This window comes from Saccopteryx leptura, chromosome 1 (genome assembly GCF_036850995.1).
Source record: "Saccopteryx leptura isolate mSacLep1 chromosome 1, mSacLep1_pri_phased_curated, whole genome shotgun sequence".
In the NCBI taxonomy this organism is placed as follows: domain Eukaryota; kingdom Metazoa; phylum Chordata; class Mammalia; order Chiroptera; family Emballonuridae; genus Saccopteryx; species Saccopteryx leptura.
This window is the reverse complement of record NC_089503.1, coordinates 108,364,408-108,383,891: the sequence shown is the minus strand read 5'-3', so window position 1 is coordinate 108,383,891 and position 19,484 is coordinate 108,364,408. Positions and strand designations below refer to the sequence as shown.

Here is a 19,484-nt window from a genome sequence, read left to right as displayed (position 1 = left end):
CCAGGGCACATAGGAGAAGCGCCCATTTGCTTCTCCAACCCCCCCCCCTCCTCTCTGTCTCTCTCTTCCCCTCCCGCAGCCAAAGCTCCATTGGAGCAAAGATGGCCCGGGCACTGGGGATGGCTCCTTGGCCTCTGCCCCAGGCGCTAGAGTGGCTCTGGTCGAGGCAGAGTGACGCCCCGCCCCGGAGAGGCAGAGCATCGCCCCCTGTTGGGCAGAGCGTGGCCCCTGGTGGGCGTGCCAAGTGGATCCCGGTCAGGCGCATGCAGGAGTCTGTCTGTCTGTCTGTCTGTCTCTCCCCGTTTCCAGCTTCAGAAATAAAATTTAAAAAATAATAAATAAAAAAAATAAAAGATTCCACCTCCCTGCATGTCACACTAATGAACTTAAGTGCAATTTAAGGTACTTAACTGTCAACAGAAATCTGGCGGTCTAAGATATGTTACTGAAACCAAAGCCCAATGTGCCATTAGCACACGTTGTTAGAAGGAGATCGCTGGTAAATGGCACAACTGAATACATAGTGCTAAGTGACACCAAACTGGATATCAACATTAAGGCAATACCCACTATATTACTGTATTCCATAAAAAGAACTTTAGCACTGTGACTTATGCGCCAAAAAAGTAACCAAAACTCTGAGAAATTCCTTTTGTCCAGTTGAGAACCTAATTACAAACTCTAATTTGCAATAACAGAAGTGGTCATCAATGGCAGCAGAACATGAGCTCGACCAAAGGCTGTGGAGGCCTGTGCTCTTCAAAGCATGTGCAAAGACCCAGCAGGGCCCGGTTAGGAGTTACTAGCACTGCTACTCTTTTCTAAAATAGTTATACTTGCTAATACTTAACATATGGAGTTAACATTCATCTCAGTCTCAGAGGCCACATGCTGCCAGCAGGCATAAGTGGAAGAAGGCTAACCAGAGAGGGCACAGCAACATACACTACTGCTACGTGTTGAGTAAGTGGATTTGTGAATAATATTACCCAGTTTTAACCAAACAAATCCTCATCAAATAGGCAAAGTAATTTTAAAAGATTCTTGCAAAAGAAATTATTAAGAGGTCTGACCTGTGGTGGCACAGTGAATAAAGTGTCAACCTGGAACGCTGAGGTCACCAGTTCGAATCCCTAGGCTTGCCTGGTCAAGGCACATACAGGAAGCAACTACATACTATGAGTAGATGTTTCCTACTTCTCCCCCCTCTTTCTCTCCCTCTCTCCAAAAATCAGTAAATAAAATCTAAAAACAATATTAAGACATCACCAATATCACAAGCATAGAAAAGAGAAAGAGTAGTTTTCTCATTCAATGAGGTAAAAACTTTATCAGCAGATCTACAAGAGGATAGTCAAAAACAAATTTTCAAAATTATCAAAATAACCTGTGAATAACTGTTTTCTATCAAAAAGAATGAGCCCTGCCCTAAATGTAAAGTACTCTTTATTGCTCTATTAACTAAGAATATAGTGTGTGTATTTAATTTTTAAATAAACATGCAAAACTCAAAAAACTTTAATAGAACATTCTAATACGTACTATTATATTAGAAACTGCGTTAATTTATAAGTGAGAAAATTGACGTGTAATTACCAATCTGTGACAAAGTCCACATGTGTTTAAAACAGTTACTCCAAGCCACAATGTTTGAACATGAACTGAAAGAACACCACACGTATTGCAGAGCCTTGAACAATGCATGGGGCAGGGGCACTGACCCCAGGCAGTTGAAAATCTTTGTGTAACTTCTGACTCCCTCCAACTTAATTACTAATAGCCTAATGTTGACTGGAAGCCTTACCAATAACACAAAGCCGATTAACACATTTTTATATGTTATATATATTATACACTGTATTCTTACAATCAAGGCAGAAAAAGGAAATGTTATTAGGAAAGTCATAAGAAAGAAAAATTACTTTTACAGTATTTATTAAAAACAATCCACATATAAGTAGACCCATGGAGTTCAGACCAATGTTGTTCGAGGGTCAGTTGTATGCAGAAGTATGTTTTCTGTAACAGAGAGGAAGAACAAGATGACTTAGGTTCTATACTGGAGGAGCTCTAGCTGAAAGATCAGAGTAACACACAAACAATATAAATATAGTAGTGATTAGTGCTGTCAATCAAATATTTCAGGTTCTTCACCATCATGCTTTTCTGTCTCCTGACACTTAGGGAGGCCAGTGACTTGCTCTGACCAGTAAGACCTGAACCACATGTCATTTCTGAGCAGAAACTGAAGAGCCTGCGAGATCTGCCACGCTCTTCTTCCCTTCACTACAGTGACAGACAGACAATGCTCCAGACCAGGGGTCCCCAAACTTTTTACACAGGGGGCCAGTTCACTGTCCCTCAGACCGTTGGAGGGCCAGACTATAAAAAAAAAACTATGAACAAATTCCTATGCACACTGCACATATCTTATTTTAAAGTAAAAAAACAAAACGGGAACAAATACAATATTTAAAATAAAGAACAAGTAAATTTAAATCAACAAACTGACCAATATTTCAATGGGAACTATGCTCCTCTTACTGACCACCAATGAAACAGGTACCCTTCCAGAAGTGCAGCGGGGGCCGGATAAATGGCCTAAGGGGGCCGCATGTGACCCGCAGGCCGTAGTTTGGGGACCCCTGCTCCAGACAGCGGCAGTTCCATCTGCCTGCCGCCTGCCAGACTGAGAATGAAGTGGCCTGTGACTGACCAACAGCCAGAGTGAGAAATGAATTCCTGTGTTAAGCCACTGAGGTTGGGGCTACTACTACAGTGCAATCCAGCCTACACGAATAAGGCAGCATGCACTAATTGATAAAGAATAAAGGGAGCACTAAGGAACATTACATCTCGTTCAATACTACTCAGTCTTATTAAATGACATGAAATTTTAAACGCCACTATTTCCCCTATTCAGTGACTGATAACTTACAACTTGGCCTACATAACTAAACAAACTCTTCTCTATTTTTGAAAAGGATTTTAAACTTTCACAAAGAGCTTTTAAAACAGAATTCCATTTGAGTTCGTACACAGAAACTTACCACTGAGTAATTCAATCCAGTTCTGGACTGTTTCCGGAGGCTGCGTCTCCTTAACATGCTTTAGAGCTTCGTCAAGAAGAACATCTCCTGTTGGGGCGTCGGACTTGCAGATAACCTACAATGTAAGCAGGAAGAATGACACGACCCACTGATTCCTTTCCTCTAGATCTCTTTAAATGAAAAACAAACAATTATGCAAATAATTCATTATGGCCAAAGCCCCAAGTGCACATGCAGTTCAGATTTCTATAAGAAAATTCAGTATTTAACGTAACCAGATTAGCTACAATCATGAATGAAATAAGCTTCATTAGGAAACCAAAATGCTAGAACAGTTATACTAACTTTAATTCCTTTCATTACTAAAAACCTTGGGCTATGTGACCTGGAAATTCATTTTTTAAACATTTATTAGTTCCAGTAACAGCCTCAATTTTATGTAAAAATTCAATATATGATAAAACTGGCATTGTACATTGGTAGAGAAATTTGTCAATAAATATTATTAAAACTAGCCAATAAATTGGCAATAAAAATTAAGTAAGACTTGACTTCTCAGAGCGTATACCACAATAAAAGATAAAGATTTAAATAATGAAATATAATTCTGAGGGTAAGGAAGTTTTGAAGTTCTGACAACTTGAAGAAAATACCAAAAGCTTAATGACATAAAATTTTTAAATATAACAAATTCTTTTCTAAAGTACATATTTGGGATAGAGAATCCAACTGAACAGTGGGAAAACCAGAGCTGGGGTTAAGACAAAAAATGCTGTACTAGATCTCTACAGCCTTCGTTGATGTTCTGCTGCCTAAGCAACAAGTTTCTAGTTTAAATTCTGTATCACATTTGATATGTTATATTACTGTTAGCTATTAAATTGTTATGAAATTTAAGTTACTATTTTTAAAATACAGCAGTCCTCTCTTAAATCTGTCCTCAACAATGTAATTTTTACCCTTTACTTTAAAAAGTAATCTTCTTCTGAAAGGTTAAAAAATACATACAATATCTATTTGAGACAGTGTGACCCAACAGAAATATAATATGAACCACTAATGCACACCACAAACCTATTTTTTTAATTTCAGTAGTTACATTAAAAAGAGAAAAGAAACAGGTGGAATTAATTTTAATATATTTGTCTTAACCCACTACAGCCAAAATATTAACATGCAACAAATATTTTTAAACTGAGATAGTTTATACCCTTCTTGTTCCATAGTAAGTCTTCAAGAATAAAGTATGTGTTTTCATTCACAGCATGTCTCAATGTGCACTAACCATGTTTAAGTGGCTGGCTCACAGACAAATGTGGCTAGTGGCCATCACACTGAGCAGTCAGATATAGAACATTTTCATCATCACAGGAAGTTTTCTGGACACTGCTCTTCAAGACCATGCATTTAGGAGAGGGGTTAGAGAAGTAAGAAAAAACCTCAGGAGGAAAAGTTGTAGGTCTATCTACTGGTGTCATGCCACACCACTTATTACTTCCAACTCACTCCCTTAAATCCATGAAATCTAGCCTCAATGCCCACCTCACGCCCACACCCACCCACTCTGACAGAGGTCTTACATCAGGGTCAAATAACCTGGGTATAAGTAGATCTTTTTTTCTTATGAAATTCTGTCCCCTAGACCTATCTCAGAGGGACCATTTTCTCCATCACTTCTGCAAATTCTGAAAGCACACATAATAAGTTTTAAAGATCCACACCTCAAGGCAAATCAAACAATTTCAGAACATCAGGGATAAATAGAAGATCTCAAACGCTTCCAGAAAGGAAAAGGCAGGTATCATACAAAGAACAGATTATCAGAAGAGCATCAAACTTTAATGGCAACTCTGTATACTAAAGGACAATAAAGACCTTCAACAACTCTATGGAAAAATAATTTAAATCTAACATTCTATTGCCAGTCCAATGAAACTAAACTGTCAGAGCATCTTCAGGCACGCAGTCTCAAAACAGTTTCCTCCCACACAGATAGAAGAAAATATTAGATCCAGAAAATAGGGTTGAAAACAGTAAAAATGTGACAGGAGTCCCAGCAGAACAGAGTATACCATTCAGACTGAAGTACAAGGTGAATTTTAATGGACTTAATGAATGGAGTTATATGATGTATTTGAACATTTGAAAATTAATTCTGCTAATTTTTCTCTGATGAAGCAAGGACAGTTACATAAAAAACTTTAAAAAAATTATTAACTTAAAAAACCAAATAATACAAGAAAGGAAATTATAGGTTATAACTGAACGCTGAAGAGAACAGTAATAACACACTTGTAATAATATAAAACAATCATTACTGTTTTGCCAAAAATTAGGAAGATGGGAGGGAGGGAACAGAGGTAAGTGATGTGTAAGAGAGCCAAATATGCATCTAACGAAGAGTAAACAGCATCTCAAACTGATTTACCAAGAAATGGCAGTGTAAGTTTACTTAGAAATATGAAGATAAATGCCAAAAAACATATACACGTAATAAGAACAAGCTAAATGGCACCCCAAGAAAGGTGTTGATGTCCTAACCCCCGTTAAGTCTTTGTACATGACATTAAGTGCTTTAGATCTGGAGAGGAGATCCTCTCGATTATCTAGATGGGCCCAAAAAGCTACCGAAGTGTCCTTATAAGAGACACACAGAGGGGAAGGCAATGTGGCAGTGTACCAATGTAGAGACAGAGTAGAGAGATGTGGTCGGAAGCCAAGGAAAAAGCCTGAGCCAACAGAAACTAGAACAGGAAAGGAGAAGAATTTCCCTTAAGAATAACTATCTGCTGTTTGGGGACAGCCAATGTGTTGGTCATTCGTTAAGGTGGCCTTAGGAAAGGAACACAAGGACTGAAACAGGTAGCCTCCCAGAAGCAGGACTAAGGAGTGAAGATGGGTAAGGACTGTTTTGTTATAAGCCTTTCAGTACAATTTGATTTTATAACTACTATATATGTATTATCTTAATAAAATCAGTTATTATCTTTAGGCATATAAATTAAATCATATTGGAGTATTTTTCCAAAATACACATCAAGTACTTAAATGAGACACCAAAACAAGCAGACTGAAACAATAAGCCCATGCAGGCAGGGAACATGCTTCTCGGGCCACCACAGTTTATCTCCAGGGTCAAGTATGGTGCACGGCATAACCAAGACAAAACTGGTCTTATCCCACACAAGGGAGTACCAATATCAGTACAAAGAACCAGTATCAATACTTTTCACCTCAGGTCTGGGCTCTATAACATTAATGAGAAATGACTTAAAATTACTATAATTATTAGCAACCTATATGTATATTTCACCAATGACTATAACAGCAGATTCCTAAGGTTTTTTCCTCCATAATTCTATGTTTGCACAGTAAGATGAAATAATGTATTTTGCTTTACAACTTACCTAAAACAGCAATTTTAAATCTAATCTTATGTCAGCTCATTTCACTTTCTTTTAAATGCCTAGACTAGATTTCATTGTAAAGCCCCATGAGAAATATTTTCTGCTATACCATGTTTACTTTACATATAATTAAAAATTAATAATGGCTTTCTTTCCTTTAGGATTATTACTCTCTAAAGCATATCAATTAAAAAATATTCCATTCTGACCTAAAACTTTTTGGATTTCATTAGGACATAGTATTAAGGTAAAAACAATTCTGAAACACCATGTCCCCAAGAAACACAATGAAAATTACATCAAGTCTTCCCAAATTATGGCTTTCAGAAGCAGCAAAGTTTGCAGACTCTGAATATGTGAGATGCAATGGCCAGTGATCCTAATAACGAATCACACCACTCATGCACAAAGACTCAGAAAACCAAGAATTTTAAAAAATGGGATTTGATAAAGACAACTTTAAATCAGCTTCCTCTTTAATGAAAGCTTTTAGTAGAAACAGTCTTCATTTTTAAGCAGCACAAACTCTTCAATAAGATGTTATTTAGCACTCCTCTTACCTTTCTTGTTAGCAGACTCTTACGTCTCATTCCACAAGCCTCTAGTTGTAACCTTCCTCTTAATGCTAATTCAATTAACATACAGCCACGTAATCCAGATGATATACAGTCATTCCAAAATGATGTGTAGCCCTATTTAAAACAAAACAAAACAAAACAGCTAATTTACTTTGAATTCAGAGTCAAAAATAGAAATATTTTTAGCCATTTGGTGCCTTTTACCTTCCATGTCTTTCCATAATTATAACTTTATATGTAATATTGAAAAAAATACAATTACTATAAATTATTAATCTAAAATTTTCAGGGGCTTACTGTCTTTTTATCACTTATCCTTACATGCAGATAAACAAGTAATTTTGGAAATCAGAGGTAAATGTATTTCTTTCTTCGATTAGCTATGTGTTTAAGTTCTTTCCGATTGCAAGGACCAGGGCTCACCCACACAATTAACTTCATATTATAGTGATTTACTATTACTATGCAAGGGCAATTTAAGCAGCTCAGGATAAACTACCTGGCCCGACATGACCTCATGAAGAATTACAATATCATTCATTCAACGCAGTTTAGGATAAAAATGCAAGGTTAATTTTGGAAGACTACATTAGAAATTTAATGTATGGGCCCGTGCCTTAAATTCTGAATGAGAAACACTAATCAGATGGGCCCCCAAAAGAGAAGTTAAGGGCCATATCCAAGATGGGAGAACAAACAATGAGATGGACAGACACCTAGGTATCTGGGAACATTTAAGTCAAGTAGGCACCGCCAGACGAAGACAGGGCACTCTTTCAGAGTGAATAACTGGAGTTGTCCAATTTATGACGCCATGAACTCTGCCAGCAGGGTTGCAAAGCTATCAATTTAAAATACAGTAAGTTCCTGAGTTACAAACATCCGACTTTTGTGCAACTCGTACTTACAAACGGAGCACCATAAAGACTATTGTAATCAACTGCAGTTGGACGTCAGTGAAAATGATACCACGGAGTTACTTGATTCCCCTGGCAAAGAACCAATGAAGACCTTACAGAACTAGAGCAGCAGATGATATAACATTTAGGGGAGAAAACAGAAACCTAAAAACACCAAAACAGAAAACATTTTCTACAAGAATTAGCTGATGGGTCCTGGCCAGTTGGCTCAGTGGTAGAGCGTCAGCCTGGCATGTGGAAGTCCCAGGTTCGATTCCCGGTCAGGGCACACAGGAGAAGCATCCATCTGCTTCTCCACCCTTCCCCTTCTCCTTTCTATCTCTCTCTTCCCCTCCCGCAGCCAAGGATCCACTGGAGCAAAGTTGGCCTGGGTGCTGAGGATGGCTCCATGGCCTCTGCCTCAGGTGCTAGAATGGCTCCAGCCGCAATGGAGCAATGCCCCAGATGGGCAAAGCATTGCCCCTGGTGGGCATGCCAGGTGGATCCCAGTCAGGTGCATGTGGGAGTCTGACTGCCTCCCCACTTCTAACTTCGGAAAAATACAAAAAAAAAAAAAGAATTAGCTGATGCTTTTTGTCTCATTGAAGCAGAAATGGCAAAGTTAGAGGAAAAAGATCCTGATACAGAGAAGTTTACCAAAGTTTACTTACTGTACAGCCACTGAAGGTCTGAGATGCTACAGGGCCATTTATGATGAGAAAACTGTACAAACCTCCCTTGATGCCTACCTTCAAGAAACTGACTCCAGCAGCAGACTCAAACCCTGACTCTAATATCAGTCCCATCCTCCCCAACAAGTCCATTATCTTCTGCATCATCCAAGATTGTTTAAGGATGTACTTGAAAATATTTACATAATATGTACAGAAAGGTAAAAATAAATACTATGTTAAGACAAACTTCTAAGTTGCATTTAATAGGAAAATCTACCTGTTCCAACTGACATACAAACTCAACTGAAGAACAAACCTACAGAACCTGTCTCATTCGTAACCTGGGGACTGCCTGCACCCAACTCTGAGGAGAAAGCAGAAGCTACAATGATTCTAGTTAAAGTCAGAACAGGGTAACAAGTAATCTTGATAGAAAGGAGAGGAGGCCAATGATTCTCTGAAGAATGGAGGGTCCAGGATTAAGGAAGCCTTGGTTCTGGCACTTTCTCAAGGTCAGTCTTGGTACTTTGACAGGTCACAGTAGTCAGTCAACCTATGTTTTAGAAGATGACTGACCATCAGGTCATTGGGACTTAACTATTGACAGAAGGACTTAAATTAGCCTAATGAAGCTACTGCTCTGAGAATGAAGGCTTTAGGAAAATGAGAATTTAGATTAGGGAGCCACAAGAGAATAAAGAAAAATATCAGTTTAAAGAGGACTATTTAAATGTGAGGTAGGGAAGCTGACACTGGATTTTAGGGAATCCTTTTTAACTTAATAAGTATTAGGAGCCTCATTAAATTAAGACTGCCAAAGATTTTGGTGGTCAATAAAACCAATAGTTTATAGAGGCTAGGTAAAAGCCATGACTTGCGAATTCATGACAAATCCCTAAGAAACCTGGGAATGGATTCCACATGAAATCAAAGTTAAGAGACAGTCTGGCTTTGACGGGCCCAGACATATAAGTGGAGTTCCTGGGTGAGCCTGTACCATCTATAAACAAAACGAACACCTCTTGAAGCAATAAAGGATGAATGAAGTGTGAAGTTCCAGGTGAACAGTTTTTAGAAATTTACATTTGCCTCCCAGAATTACAGGTGTTTCAAAAAAGAGGAGAAAGCAGAAACAAAAATGAAAAAAAACTGAAAAATCTCCCAGATTTGGTAAAAAATATTCATCTAAAATCCAAATGCTCAACAAACGCCAAGCTGGACAAACACAAAGAGACACACTAGTACATCACAGTCAAACTGTTGAGACCCAAGAGCCCAATGACTGGTACAAAGCCAAGCCTATTAATAATTACATCAAATGTAAATATATTAAATATTTTAATCAAAAATAAAGACTGTAAGGCTGGGTAAAATATCTAACCATATGCTGTCTATAAGAGATAGTTTAGAATCAAAGGCATAAGTAGATTTAAAAGAAGGGAAGGGATGGAGGGAGGGCAAACCTCAGAAATATTGCAGCACAGAAACTCCTTATTCTAGAACTTAGCATTTGAAAGATTATCCTGTGCCCTGGCTGGTGGTGCAGTAGAGAGAGCACCATCCCAGAGCACCAGGGATGCAGACTTGAGCCCCAGACAGGCCTGACCACCAAAGACACGGGTTCGAGCCCCAGTCAGTCACAGCACAATAGAAGCAATCAGTGGCACAACTAAGCTCAACGAGTTGATGCTTTTCTCTCTCTTTCTCTCTCCCCCCTTCCCAAAAATAAGATTTATCCTGCCTTTTAAGTGCATAAACATTCATAAATGAGATTCCAAAGGAAACCAAATCACTGAAAGTTACTGTTAAAAATAAATTAATAGCCTGACCAGGCGGTGGCGCAGTGAATAGAGCATCGGACTGGGATGCAGAAGACCCGGGTTCGAGACCCCGAGGTCGCCAGCTTGAGTGCGGGGTCATCTGGTTTGAGGAAAAGCCCGCCAGCTTGAACCCAAGGTCGCTGGCTCCAGCAAGGGGTTACTCGGCCTGCTGAAGGCCCGCGGTCAAGGCACATATGAGAAAGCAATCAATGAACAACTAAGGTGTTGCAACGCGCAATGAAAAACTAATGATTGATGCTTCTCATCTCTCCATTCCTGTCTGTCTGTCCCTGTCTAGCCCTCTCTCTGACTCACTCTCTGTCTCTGTAAAAAATAAAAATTAAAAAAAAAAATTAATTAATAATATATGCTTCTTTATTAGCACATTAAATTAGTGGCGAGTAATAACTACTGTAATTCCACTGCAGTTGTGAGCAGACAGTAATGTGAGGTGTCGACAATAACTGTAATACGATATAGCCTGACCTGTGGTGGCGCAGTGGGATAAAGCGTCGACCTGGAACACTGAGGTCGCCGGTTTGAAACCTTGGGCTTGCCTGGTCAAGGCACATATGGGAGTTGATGCTTCCTGCTCCTCCCCCTTCTCTCTCTGTCTCTCTCTCTCTAAAAAGTCAATAAATAAAATATTTAAAAAAATAACTTTGAAAATATCTTTGCAAGGGAAAAGATAATAATGAGTTTATGTAATACAATATGAAAGTGTCTCTGGTTTCCATTGGTGACGAGCTCACAAGTACTGCTAGTACTACTTGGGCTTATTACCTACATTCGTAATTGAAAGCAGAGGTTTACATTCAGGTATAGGTCATTATAAATAATTTTTCCCCAACCAAGTGTTTTACCCTGAATTCTACCATGATTCCAGGCTAAGAACCTCCATTCCCTGGGAACTTGGGTATCAGCCTTGAACCAACCAATCCAAGAAATAAACTCAGTCTCTGTACAATTCTTCCTCAATGTTATAAAGGTTTCAATACCAAACCTCCCTTGCTCTACATCAGCCACCTGCATTCTTACTCTCATCTCCACCCAGCACAATATTTACTGAGCACTCACTACATGCCAAGTACTATCCCAAGTACAAAACATGTAGTATATATAGCTCATTCAACCCTTCACAACAACCTTCTCAGACATGTGCTATTATCATTCCCAATTCAAAAACATGGAAAAATCCCCGAGTAAACCACTTTAACTACATTCTTTCCAATTTACTAATGGCATTTTCCATTTTTCTTCCACTGTATTCACCTAGCAAAACTTCAACCCCAGATCAACCCAACTGTCTGCTTTCTCTTTTTTTGTACCTGTGCTTCTAAATTCGGGGGGGGGGGGGGGGAGGGGTCTTGCAATCTCAGAACAACTTAACCTAAGCCCCTCAAATTATACCTGGCAAATCCTTCTGTTTTCCTAGTCAAACCTGTTACCTCTCTCCACAGCAACTATTTCACAACTCTGTTCTCAAATCTCTGAACCTGGCTCATTTTCAAAAGATGACTTCATAGGAAGTAATACCACCAGACAGGAATTGCCTCAACTTCCAACAATGAACCAAACCAGTAAATTTTATTTCATCCATGCTCTCATCTGATTACAGTAGGAAAACTGCTAGAGGCTAATAATCCTTCAACCCATTCTCTCCCACCTAAAGAAGGATCTTTGCTCACAACTCCTGCTCTCCTAAAACCTCTCATATACACTAGTACCTTCCCAGTGACATTCAAACATAATCTCATCTTCAAGAGAAACAGACACAGACCAACCCTGCCCTATCTGCTTCCTCTCATTCACCCCAAACTCACTGAAAGCATAGTCAAAAAATATTCCACTTCCCTTTCACTTCCCAACCCATTCAATCTGAGCTGTTCTCAACAAGACCTGTCAAGTTGCTGCTGCTGACATTCCGTTCTCCTTCCCTGGCTTCTCTGACACTGCTCTCCTGTTTCCCTGGACAGCTCCTGCTCAGGCTCTCTTACAGGTTACTTCTCTCTCCTACCTATTCCTGTAGTGCCCAGTCCCTTTTCTAACCTCATTTATACACTCCCCTTCAGCAATCTCAGCCATTCTCACTTGTTTTATTTATTTTTTAATTCAAATAGAAGTTTATGAAGGAAAGCTAGGTCCCTACCTCCTCCCCCACTTCAATTCCTCACCCACTCTTTCAAGGGTAAACTATTAACATTTGAAAAATATTCTCCTAAATCCTTTTTCTCCAATGTGTACAAGTTTTAGTGTGCCATATCCCAAGTAACTTATATGTTAAAACTGGGCATTTGATGTACACACCACATCAAATCCTTAGAAGACCCTGTAAAATAGGCATAATTTTTCCATTTTCCTAAGATAATGAAACTGAAACTCAAGGGAAGTAAGAGACTGCAGCCATTACCTAGTGGCAAAGCTGGAACTGAAACTGGTCTCCCTAGCTCCAAAGCCCAGGCTGTTGTTATACTTTGCCTCCCAAGACTTATTTAATATATGATCTAGGTGTGCTTTCTTTCAGCCCCATGAAAAATGAAAGGGAGTAATACTCATTTTTTCTTTCCATATCTGCCATTGATCACTTCACTGCAGAAAGCCAAAGTGTGAACAGAAACTCACTTGCTTTCAAGCAGATGAGTCTTTTAAAGGATTTGTGGCAAAATACACTCTTTTGACTAGTGAAATTTTAAAAAGTATATTTAACAGCATCTTATTAATAACACCTAACTATACTTGGTTTTAATTCTCTAAGAAACGTGGAGGTTTTATTTAAGAAACACAACACAATTTAACACTTCAGTTTTCACATATCAGGTCTACCGGAAAGTTCTGTCCGTTTCTATCACAACAAGTTTCAACACGTAAGCACATGTTTATTTGGTGCATGTGTGCCTCTCTATTTTTATCACTTAATGTATACATACTGACATAGCAAATTAACTAAAACAAAGATGATTCACGTTAGTCTTATGTGTGAAGCGATAGTGTACCCATGGCTACTGATAAAGTTCATTTACGCCACTGTATTTTTACAAATTTCAACAAGGAAGAAATGCTACAGAAGCATGTAGAAATTTATTGAAAGTGTTTGGTGAAGGTACAATTTCTGATAGGACATGCAGATGGTTTGAAAAATTCGAAACAGGTGATTTCGACCTTTCTGATAAGCCACGTTCTGGGCGACCATCTTTGATCGATGATGATGTTGTTAAGACCATGTTGGAGCAAGACCCTTTTCTGACAACACTGGAGATCGCAGAAAGGCTTAATTCAGCTCAGCAAACCATTTCGGACCATATTTGGAAGATAGAATTGGTGTGGAAATATTCAAGATGGGTGCCACATGAATTAAGTCAGAAGAATTTGGATGCTCGAGTCGTCATATGCACATCTCTGCTTGCTCAGAAAATCAAGCCCTTCTTGAACCGGATGATAACTGGGGATGAAAAGTGTATTACCTACGAAAACATCATAAGGAAAAGGGCATATTGTGAACCCGGAAAACCTAGCCCTTCTACCTCTAAACCAAATTTGACCCTGAATAAGAGAATGTTGTGTATATGGTGGGACATTCAAGGACCAATACATTATGAGCTTTTAAAACCGAACGAAAAGCTCAATTTGGAGAAGTATTGTCAGCTACTGGATAATTTAAAGACAGCAGTCCAAGAAACGAGGCTGGTGATGTTCAATAGGAAGAACATCATACTGCATCATGATAATGCCAGGCCACATGCTGCTTTGGGGACTCGTCAAAAAATTGCAGAACTAGGCTGGGAAATTCTGTCGCATCCACCATATTCCCCGAACTTAGTATCCTCCGACTATCACTTGTTTTCGTCCTTACAAAATTTTTTGAAGGGCAAAAAATTCAAAAATGAAGAAGATATCAAACAAGCACTGGTTCAATTTTTCACATGAAAAGATAAAACAGCCTGACCAAGTGATGGCACACTGGGGAGAGCGACGAACTGGGATGCGGATCACCCAGGTTCGAGACCCCGAGGTCGCCAGCTTGAGCGAGGGCTCATCTGGTTTGAGCACAAGCTCACCAGCTTGGACCCAAGGTCGCTGGCTCCAGCAAGGGGTTACTCGGTCTGCTGAAGGTCCACGGTCAAGGCACATATGAGAAAGCAATCAATGAACAAACAAGGTGTCACAATGCGCAACGAAAAACTAATGATTGATGCTTCTCATCACTCCGTTCCTTCTGTCTGTCCCTGTCTATTCTTCTCTCTGACTCTCTCTGTCTCTGTAAAAATAAATAAATAAATAAATAATTTTTAAAAAGATAAATTTTCAAAAATGGGATATACAAATTGCCCTCACACTAGCAAAAAAATCATTAATAATAATGGCAATTATATTATTTAATAAAGTTTATTGACAGTAAGAAAATTTTGTATTTTGCTTTATTCCAAAAACGGACAGAACTTTCTGGTAGACCGTATATATAAATTATAATCTCATCTCAAAATAACCCAGTAAAATACTATTATCATTTCATATTTGAAGAATCTAAAGTGTATAGAAGTTAAGAATTATTAGCCCTGTCCAGTTTTCTCAGTGGATAGAGCATTGGCCCAGCATGTGGATGTCCTGGGTTCCATCCCCAGTCAAGGCACAGAGGAGAAGTGACCGTTTGCTTCTCTTTTCCTCCCTCTTCCCCTTCCCTCACTCTTCCCCTCTCGCAGCCAGTGGCTCCACAGATCTGAGCATCAGCCCCAGGTGCTGAGGATAGCTCCGTCGGTTAGAGCGTGAGCCTCAAGCCCTGAGGATAGCTTGGTTGATTCAAACATCAGTCCCAGACAGGGGTTGCGGGGGTGGATCACAGTCAGGACACATGTGGAAGTCTGTCTATTTCCCCTCTCACCAAAAAAAAAAAAAAAAAAAAAAAAAAAGAAAGAATTATGAACACATTCAGACTCCAGAATCAGCAGTCATACCTCACACCACAGCAGTAGGGCTCTAGACACAGTGCTTTTAACACGACATCACAGTCAGTATTTCAAGCTGAGGACATTTTTGAAAAGTACACAGAATAAACCAATCATGTAAGTTTTCTATCAAATCACCATAACACAACTTACTAAATGTTGGCCTTATAGATGATTTTGTAACAGAAAGCCAATCCCATTTGGGAAGCAGAGACACAAAGTTGTATAAAGCATAATTTTTTTAATTCTCAAAGCAAGAAAATATAATTTTAATTCAATGAACATCTACTGAGTGTCAAGTAGAGGAGATAAAGATGACCAAGTTACAAGGCACAAACGAGAAGAAAACAATTATAATTCAGTGTGATTACTTATAATAATACTGACATGAATAAATGGCATTCATTCATTCTTCATTCCAAAAACATGCTGCTATGAACTAAGCTGTGTCCCCCCAAAATTCGTGTGTTGAAGCCCTGGCACCAGTGTGACAGTATTTGGAGAGGGGGCCTTTGGGAGACACTTAGGTTTAGATGAAACCATGAGGATGACGCAGGCCTTCGTGACTGAATTAGTGCTCTTTTAAAAAGAGGCGCCAGAGATTATGCTGTGTCGCTCTACCATGTGAGGACAGGAGAGGAAGCTCATCAGAAGCGACCTGCAGGCATGCTGATCTGAGTTCCAGCCTCCAGATGATGAGAAAATTAATTTCTGTTGTTTAAACTGTTTCTGTCGGTCTTTTGTTAGCAGCCTCAGCAGACTACCACACACGCACAGACTTCTACAGCATGTAGGCACTGTGCTAGGTGCTGGATACACCCTGGATGTGAGATGGCCGGGGTGGGGGGAGGGGTGGAATAAAGTGAAAAGTTTCAGATGGGAGATGGGCATCAAGAGATGAGTAAGAACTGGCTTCCAATTCAAGAAAGAAAGAGCCTGTAAAAAAGAATCCACTAATATAAGCGTGAAGGCCTGAAAAAACAATAATGGGCCCTTCAGGCCAATAGAGAGAAAAACAAATGAAGGTCCACAACATGACTGTATTAATTATGGTACCTCAAACACTATGGTTTACCATGAACTCACTATAAATAATGGTACGCTTTGTTTCTCAATATAGCATCTGATTTTTTTCCATGACTGCATACCATGAAAACTGTATTTACTAATATGGGAAGGAGGTCACTATACATCATTAAGAGGAAAAAGGGTACAGAATAATATTAGAATAAGATATCTTTTTAATAAAAAAATGAACACGGCAAACTTGTTTAAAATAAGACTGGAAGGATATAACATAAAAAGGTAACTGCCCAACTTCCAGTCCTTGTCTTTGTTCAATCTCTTCTCCACACAGAACTTTTTTTTAAATGAAGATTGGGCCTGGCCTGTTGAGGCGCAGTGGATAAAGCACTGCCCTGGAACACTGAGGACACCAGTTCGAAACCCTGGGCTTGCCTGGTTAAGGCACACACAGGAAACAACTACTATGGGTCGATACTTCTTGCTTCTCCCCTCCTTTCTCTTTCTTTCTCTCTAAAAGTCAATGAATAAAAAAAATAAAATAAACAAGATTTGTATAAAATCAATATTGGCTATATCACTCCCCAAAATCCTTTGACAGTTCCCTAACTGCACATAATATAACATATAACATTCTTAACCTGGCTTCTGAGGCCGTGTGTTCAGGCCTTCTGTCATTTCTGCCTGAGCCATCTTCCAGTTCTTCAAGCCACACTCCTTCTCAGCTCAGGGTCATGAAGCATACTAGTCTATCGTCACTGGATGCGGTTCCACTCACTCTTTGGGTTTCAGCCTAAATATCTTTTCCTTGAAAAGTTCTTCCCTGAGCCCTCCCCCACCACACCCATTCTCACACTGCATCCTCTAATTTTCCTTCCTAGAAATTATCACCATGTGTGATTTACACATACAAGGGTAGGCAAAAGTAGATCTACAGTTGTTTGTATGGTAAAAGACATGCAGGCCTGCAAACCTGCTTTTGCCCACCCGGTATATATGCATATTTATATATGCTTATATGTGTATCTCTTCTCCCTAGTACAGTACACCTAGTAGATTACTCACTCTGTAAATGTTTGTTGAAAAAATAAATGTTGAATTATAAGTTTTATTTTTCTCTTTTGTAATCTAATATTTTCTAAATCTTTTTCTACAATGAGCCCAGGCTGGTATAAGAAAACAGTAACTACCCTACTGGGTCTTCAGACCAGCAATTGTCAGCCTTTTCCATCTCATGGTATACAGAAACTAATTACGAAAATTCTGCAGCACAGCAAAAATATGTATATTTTGCTGATCTAACAAATAGGTATAATTTTGCCTTCCTTTTTGTTAATTTCTCAATTGATTTCAGAGAGAGGAAAAGGGGGGAAGGAAGAGAAAGGGAGGGAGAGGGAGAGTTTAAAATTAGGGAAACAATCCCATTTACAATTAAATCAAAAAGAATAAAATACCTAGGAACAAATTTAACCAAGGAGGTAAAAAGAGCAGTACTGGGAAAAACTGTATGGCATTTTATTTTATTTTTTTTATTTTTATTTTTATTTGTATGGCATTTTAAAGAAAGAAACTAAAGAAGATACAAAAAAATGAAAGCAAACACTATGTTCATGGATAGGAAGAATTAACACTGTTAAAATGTCCATACTGCCCAAAGCAATCCACAGATTCAAAGCAATCCCTATAAAATACCATCGGCATTTTTTCACAGAAATAGAATAACCCTAATATTTATATGGAACCACGAAAGATCACAAATAGCCAAAGCAACCTTGAAAAAGAACAAAGTTGTAGGTATCAAACTATACTACAAGACTGTAATAATCAAAACAGCATGGTATTGGTAAAAAAAAAAAAAACAGACACATGGATCAATGGAACATAGCAGAGGACGCAGAAATAAAGCCATGCCTATATAATCAATTAATCTATGACAAAGGAGGCAATAATACACAGTGGTGCAGACAATCCCCCTCAATAAATGGTACTGGGAAAACTGGACAGGTACATGCAAAGGACAAAAACCAACAACTTCCTTACACCATACAAGAATAAATTCAAAATGGATTCAAGACTTAAATGTAAGACCTGAAGCATAATAAATACTCCTAGAAGAAAACACAGATAATAAGCTCTCTGACATCACTCTTAGCAATGTTGTTTTTTAAGACATCACTCTTAAATGTCTCTCAAAGGAAGGGAAACAAAAGTAAAAATAAACAAATGGGACTACATCAAACTTAAGGGTTTTTGCACAGCGAAGGAAACAATTAACAAAAAATAAAAGACAATCTACTGAATGGAGGAAGATATTCGCCAATGACACATCCAATAAGAAGTTAATACCCAAAATAAATAAGAAACTCACACAACTTCAGAGCAAAAATACAAACAATCTGATTTAAAAATGGGCAGAGGTCTGACCTGTGGTGGCGCAGTGGATAAAGCATAGAACTGGAATGCAGAGGTCACTGGTTTGAAATGCTGGGCTTGCCTGGTCAGGGCACAGTAGAAGCAACTGCAAGCTGATACTTCCCACTCCTCCCCTGCCTTTCTCTTTCTCTTCTCTCTCTAAAAATAAGTTTTACAAATTCTTCTAATTAAAAAAAGGGGGGGCAGCAGAGGACCTGAATAGACACTTCTCCAAAGAAGACATACAGAATAGCCAACAGACATAAGAAAAGGTGCCCCACATCACTAATCAGGGAAATTCAAATTAAAACCCGAGTAAGATACCACCTCACACCTGTCAGAATGGCTCTCATCAACAAATCAACAAACAAGTGTTGGTGAGGACACGGAGAAAAGGGAACCCTCCTGCTTTGGTGGTGTAATTGTAAATTGGTGCCGCCACTAAGGAAAAGGGCATGGAGGTTCCTCAAAAAATTTAACAAGGAACTATATCATCTGACCCAGCAATTCCACTTCTGGGTATGTGTCTGAAGAAAAGCAAAACACTAATTCAAAAAGATATAGGCACCCCTAGGTTCACTGCAGCATAATTTACAATAGCCAAGATACGGAAGCAGCCCAAGTTCTCATGAAAGAGGAATGCATCAAGATTTGATACATACATAGGATGGAATTACACAG

The 19,484-nt window shown here is 38.9% G+C and overlaps 1 protein-coding gene across 1 annotated transcript in view; it reads right to left on the bottom strand.

Annotated features, from left to right (window-relative positions):
• Positions 1-19,484, bottom strand: part of GOLPH3 (golgi phosphoprotein 3) — a 44,623-nt gene that overhangs the window by 10,395 nt on the left and 14,744 nt on the right. The window contains exons 2-3 of the mRNA XM_066373828.1: positions 7,018-7,149; positions 3,051-3,165 (exon numbers count right to left, since the gene is read on the bottom strand). Of these exons, the coding sequence (XP_066229925.1) occupies positions 3,051-3,165; positions 7,018-7,149 (247 nt within the window). The remainder of the gene's footprint in view (positions 1-3,050; positions 3,166-7,017; positions 7,150-19,484) is intronic.